Source organism: Macadamia integrifolia, chromosome 4 (assembly GCF_013358625.1).
Source record: "Macadamia integrifolia cultivar HAES 741 chromosome 4, SCU_Mint_v3, whole genome shotgun sequence".
NCBI classification, from domain to species: domain Eukaryota; kingdom Viridiplantae; phylum Streptophyta; class Magnoliopsida; order Proteales; family Proteaceae; genus Macadamia; species Macadamia integrifolia.
Genome location: NC_056560.1, coordinates 5,521,150 through 5,527,778, shown reverse-complemented (window position 1 = coordinate 5,527,778; position 6,629 = coordinate 5,521,150). Strand labels below are relative to the sequence as shown.

The 6,629-nt window shown below is 39.4% G+C and overlaps 1 protein-coding gene across 4 annotated transcripts in view; it reads left to right on the top strand.

Moving 5' to 3' along the window:
- LOC122076502 (MA3 DOMAIN-CONTAINING TRANSLATION REGULATORY FACTOR 1-like) overlaps nucleotides 1-6,629 on the top strand; it is a 12,521-nt gene that overhangs the window by 559 nt on the left and 5,333 nt on the right. For all 4 annotated transcript variants that reach the window (XM_042641813.1, XM_042641814.1, XM_042641812.1 and 1 more), the window contains exon 2: nucleotides 606-815. In XM_042641813.1, the coding sequence (XP_042497747.1) occupies nucleotides 608-815 (208 nt within the window). In that variant the 5' untranslated portion in view covers nucleotides 606-607. The remainder of the gene's footprint in view (nucleotides 1-605; nucleotides 816-6,629) is intronic.

Sequence of the window (6,629 nt, the reverse complement as noted above, 5' to 3'; positions counted from 1 at the left end):
TTCTCATCTTTATTATGAATCTTTTTATTTTTAGATATTTCATATTTTGTAGGGTCAGGGTTAAGGTATACTTGGCCCTTATGGCAAACCAGGGTCAATCAGGGTCATCCTGGTTCGACCTTGAAAAATCAGGGCCAATCAGGACAAGTAAGGGTTGGGCTGAATCCTGAAGGGTTGGGCCTGGGTTGAAGTTTTGCGGCATTGAGTCAGGGTCAGGGTGGATTTGGGCCTAGTTAAAGGGACTCAGGGTTAGGCTAGGATTTTAAGAAATCTGGCCCAACACGGCGTTGTCTGTTGCAACTCTTTCTACATCCCGTGTTTTTTTTATTTTTTAATTTACCTAAAAAATTCTATGTTAGGAATATTTTACCAGTAAATTAATCCTTCATAACATCTTGGAGTGACTTTCTTTGCAAGATAATAGTGAAGAGAAACGCGGCTAGCTCTGAATACAGGGGCAGAGGAGGACATTTTATAATGGTTTTTTTTTTTTTTTTTTTTTTTTTTTTTTTGGGTATACTTTCTTTAGCGATCTAAAACATTCTGTGGGGTGGGTGACAAACTGGTGGGATTTTGTGCATCTGTTGATGTTGAATTTCTGATAGGGATGGCTTCGAACGAGGGGTTTCTGACCGAGGAGCAGAGGGAGACATTGAAGAATGCAGAGATTTTATCTTCTTCGCCAAAATCCCCTAGTTCCCTGCTTAATGAGCACCATATTAAAGTTTCTACTATTGGGAAGGTCCCCACTTTTGGGTTTGGGGGGAGGCATATACGGCGGTCGCACTCTGGGAAGCTCGTTCGTGTGAAGAAGGGTTAGTAATGAGCATCTCAGCATTTGTCGCCTTTTATCATTTTGTTACTATGGCTAGTTTAAGTTGTAAGCGTTGCGTTTGATGCTGGTAGTTCCATTGACTTCAGTCTTATTTCATTTCGGGGCCTCATGTAGCATATTAGTTGCAGCACCTTTGTACCGTAGCTTCTGTTTTCCTTTTTATAGCGTAGGTTCTAAAATGTTGGTCTGCATCTGTTTTGGCACTAAACCTTTATTCTCTATTTGACCTTATTGGCTAACAATTTGAATCGTTCTAAATAGAGCCAGAGTCCAGACACTTATCAATGCAATAAAAACCTTGTATGAATTTTTAAAAAAGAGAACAGCCTTCTCCACACACACAGTATTTGCTGTTCTTTTTTGTTGTGTGGATTATTTTATCATTCGTAAGTGGTTCTTGGGTTAATTTTTGTGCCTTACACTGATTTTTTTAACTCTTTTTATGGATTGACATCATAGCTGTCAAGGGTTCGCCTAGGTGTCCAGGCGGCTTTGCCTGGACTGGCTTCTAGTGTTGCCTTAAATATTGGCCTCCTCAACTGCCTTGGTTCTCTAGGTGCCATGACAACTATGATTAACATTTTCTCCTTGTTGGAGCTTGTCAGTGCTAAGCCACGGTCTCAGATCTAAAATCGGAGAAACAGATTAACTGAAACCAGATTTGAAACAGGGAAGGAATGTGAGCAGGAAACAGAACAGAAATTCAAGAACTTAGAAACAGAGCTGATGACAGAGATGTAGAAGTTAGTAACCTAACCTGTGATCAGAATATGATAACAGAGATTCAGCTGCAGTGTCGTCGAAAACAAGCCTGAAATGAAAGAAATTAACAGAATATTGCAGGGAAGAAGAGAAAGAAATAAGGGAGAGAAGCGGTACAATAGAAGAAAGATGAGAAAGGAGGAGAGAAGTCAGGGTAGCAGCAAGATGCCTTAGGGTTGGGAAATTTTATTAGTATCGTAGTAATGCCACAGGAATATGAATTTGTTTGAATAATGTTTGGAAGAAAAAAATGTTGGCTTATCACCCTATCGGCGGATGAGCGGCCTCTTCTCCATCCTTTCCTCATTCACTTGCTGAGCTGTAGAATGAGAGCTCTCTCCCCATTAACAACAAAAGATAATTTGCGAACAGAAAAGGGAGACCGACAGGGAGAAATATTTGCTAACTGCCAATGAGGGGTTTTGGAATTGGCTGATGGTCTGGGCTGGGATGCTTGGGCTTTGGCTTCCAAAGCTTACTGTATTGATGAGCCATGATCCTTTAGTTATTGAGAGAGAGTATTCCAGGCTTCAAACATTGTGGTATTCTGTAGTTTATTGATTGGTAATTTGATGGATTATCTGTGAATTTGAATAGAGGTTACAGAGATAATTTGCACTTACGTTTCTGTTACTAGAGCTCTAATTTTTGGTGGTCAAAATATTTTCAGAAACAAGATCAGGCTACTAAAATTCTTAGCAGCAAAATTTGACATATTGTTGATATAGGGCTTATCATTAGATGATCTAACCAGAGACATTGAAGATCAAGTTTGTTGGTGTGTATGCATTTTGCTGATGTTATTGTTTTGGTGGATCAAACAAAAGTAGGGATTATTTCCAAGTTGGAACGATGGAGATCAACCTTGGAATCAAAAGGTTTTAAGATAAGTAGAATGAAAAACAGAGTATATGGTGTGTAACTAAGGAAAACGAGGTGGTGAAAATTGATGAGAGGGAGATCCCTAAGTGTTTATTTTATGTATCAAGGCTTAGTCATAAATAAAGGAGGAGAAATAAAAGATGATGTTACGTAGAGAATTAAAATAAGGTAGATGAAGGGGAGAGATACATTCTAAGTGTCGTGTTATCGACTTATGCCTTCAAAACTTACAAGAAAATTTTATAAGACAATCATTTGAACGGCTATAGCCTATGGTGTGGGATGTTGGGTAGTTAAGAAACATCATATAGATAAAATTAATGTATTTGAGGGGAGAATGTTGAGATAGATGTGTGGTGAAACTAGGAAGCAATAAAGTAAGGAATAATTAAATTAGTGCTGGTTTGGAAATAACTCCGATACATGATAGGCTATGAGAACGTCGTTTAAGGTGGCATGACCATGTACAACGGAGGCCACTAGATGCTGCAATACAGAGGAGTGATTTGATTCAGATTGAAGGGAGTTAAAAGAGTCAGGGTTAGATCTAAAATGACTCTGGGAGAAGTGGTGAGTAAGGACATGCATAGGTTAGACCTTGTATCATATGTGGATTTCAATAGAGCCTGATTGGAGGGTAAGGATCCATGTAGCCGACTTGTTATGTACATGAGTAGTGTGTAGAGAGAAAATAGGGAAGGTTTGATCAAGGAGGAAAAGTTCTTGAGAATGATAAACTAGGGTAAGAGAGATAAAATGGGATATGTGGCTTTATGGAGGAAGCTATGTCTCATTCTCCGAAGAGAGAAAATGTAGGGAATTCAATTCTATCTTCCTTTTTAAATTATGCCTATTTTATAGGCTTATAGGCAGTTATCACACCTCCTATAACGTCTCCCTTCCCACGTACATCATTTCCCATTTACAATGTAACTCCCCATTTACTATAACTACACATAACTTCAAAATAAGCACATATAATAACTACTTAATAACTAACCACACCAATAATTTTTTCCTACCACCTCATATATGCACGTAACATTCCATTCTCCTTAAAATTCGTTCATGTCCTCAAGACCATTCGTTGGAAATGGACGACTTGGGTATTACGCTTATGAACCCACCGGTCTAGTATCACCTATGGTTTGGGATGGAGAGTTTCGTCCTTGCCATGCAATATTGGAAGATTGCCTTCAACAAGTGCCCACCTCCAATTGACTTCTTCAGTAATAAAAGATGGTAAATGGCAAGACTTCGATACCAATTGATCTGTACGCTAGTAGTGAGAAGAGAAAATAGGGAAGGTTCAATTAGGGTGAAAGAGTTCTTGAGAAAGAGAGATAAAATAGTATGTTTGGCTTTATGGAGGAAGCCGCACCTTGTTCTCTAAAGAGAGAAAATGTGGGGAATTTAAGTTTATCAAGTTTATCTTCCTTTTCAAATTATGCAAATTATGCCTATTTTAGAGTCTTACAAGTTTTATCATGCCTTCCCTCCCAGGTACATCAAGTCCCCCAATATAATTCCCCATTTACTATAATTACACATAACTTAAAAATAACCACAAAATTAATAACTACTTAATAACTACCCACATTAGAGGTTGAAAGGTAGGTGATGCAGATTAATTACCAAAATAGGCTTGTTTTATTAGGAATAAGCCTAGGGTTGGGTTTCATACATGTTAGGTTTTTGATCCCATGTGTTTTGAGTGTAATAGACCACTTTTATGGGTCTGAAAAAGAGAGCTCTAAGATTGAGTACGGGATTACTAGTTAGTTTCCATTTTCATTAGTTTCCTTTATAGTTGGGCTTGATTTGAGTTATATTTGTTTCCTTATGAGTCAAGTCCTTAGTAGTTAGTTTCCTTTTTCAACTAGTTTCTAATTTCAGTTAGTTTCTAATTTCAGTTTTTAGTAGCTATTGTATTAGGAGAATATTTGGTTTCTTTTTTGAGGAATCTTCTATTTTGTAATTCCCTCCCCCATTAACATTATAAATAAAGAAGAGGAGGCTCCTAAAGGCCTAGATGATTTTGATAAAAAAATTAATGGTTGTTGCTATTGTCTTCTACATGGAGATTTGTCTTGTGTTTGATCAAGGTTGATGGAATTAGTGTTTGATCCAATTGACTCTCAGCGGTGTGAAGCACAAGAGGTCCTCTTCCTTAACTCATCATCTTCTTCTCTCAACTACACAAAGTGTTATTGATCTGCTCAAGTTCTTACAGGTATTAAATTCAGTTTTTCTTCTCAGTTCTGCCCAGAAAATTGCATACTCTGTTAGCAATTTTCAGAACCTGTGTAGACCTAATTCATCATTCCATTAGTCCCCTTATTATCTGCTTCTATTCTGATTTCTGACACCCTATAATCTGAGATTGATATTCTTAATCTCAGATCTGATCTCATCCTTGTTATTAATCTGTTTTGAACTATTCTGATATTTGATCTAATGTTCTCCAAGAGTATTCTGCAACATTGGGACTAGGTTGACTTGTCAATCCTAGTTCTACATTAAGTGGTATAAGAGCAAATTTTCCTGCAATTTTCTAACCATGGCAAGTCACATCACCAATGCTGAGTTGCACAAATTGTATCGTGAGTTAGCCGAGAACCAACAGAATACTGATGCTAGGCTTGAGAGGACTGAAGCCAAGTTTGATAAGTTTATGGAAGAGATGATTGCCTTTATGAGGAGGTCCGACAAGCGAGCTGAAGAAGGATCCTCTACATTACCCCCTCAGCTCAACACTTTACGGATCGAAGACACACCTCAGAGGCAGCAATCTGATCCGGTTGTTCCCCAGGATGTTACCCGGCAATTTTCTGACAGAGATTATGGCATCAAAGTGGAGGTTCCCGAGTTCAGTGGTGAAAAAGGACCTGAGGAATTTCTTGACTGGCTTACCAAAGTGGAGAGAATTTTTGCGTATAAGTCTCTTCCAGACGTGAAGAAGTGTGAACTCATCATCACCAAGTTTATTGGGTATGCATGTTCATGGTGGGATGATGTACTACATGCAAGGTTTGTCAGAAGACTTGGACCCGTTATCAATTGGGAAGTCATGAAGCAGATCCTGACTGAAAAATTTGTTCCTCTTAATTATGAAAAGGTAATGTTCCATAAATTACTTAACTTGCAACAAGGGAACAAAGATGTGGATTCTTACACCCTCGAATTCCACAAACTGTCTTCAAGGTGTCGGCTTCAGGAAACAGACCAGCAACGGGTGATGCGATATATCAGTGGGTTAAGTACTGAGATTCGACTTGAGTTGGCTAACACTGAATTCAGGTCTGTTGATGTGGCAGCGGCACATGCCAAGACAGCTGAAGAGAAGTCCATTTATTGGAAGGGTATGCTCAAGACTTCTTCAGTTTATAGACCTCCACCGCGTATGGAGGAAAAGAAGCCTGAAGCTCGCAGAGTTGAAGAAAAAAGGTCAGAGTTCAACAAGGATAGTGTTGGGGTGAAGAATATCATATGCCATAGTTGTGGCGAGAAGGGTCACTATTCCAACAAGTGTCCCAACAGGACTCGTTCTGTGAACGTAGCAGAGAAGCAGCCAACAGAGAAGAGTGAAGATGAATCTCATTTATATCCTTATCCCCTCGAGGACAATGATATTATCGATGATGAAGATGAGGATGTAGAAGCTCATTCAGCTAGCCTTTCATCTTTTTCGAATAGACTAGTTGATAAGGCTCCTCTCTTCAGACAGAAGGGTACTCTCCTGCACGGCTCCGACTCTATTGATGTTCATGCAATTGTTGATACTGGGGCAGAAGCAAATTTTATATCTGCTGAATTTGTTCGAGCACACAACCTTCCACAGAAGCAGCTTTTCAAGAAGATTCACGTGCGAGGTTTTGGACCCACAGCTCGAGAAGAGGCCACTGCAGTTGTTCGAGTACATCTACAGTTTGGGCCACTACAGTACCATGTCACCTGCTTGGTCACCTCATTGGCGCACTGCGACATTCTTCTAGGGCGACCTTGGCAGCAACATGCAGGCATTCTCTATGATGGCGCACGGAACACTATAAAGGTGAAGCAAGGAGGTCGTATGTACTTAATGAGGCCACATGCATTATCAGACATGCCACGACGTCGACTGACTCCTGCTCCGGTGACACTTCAACCT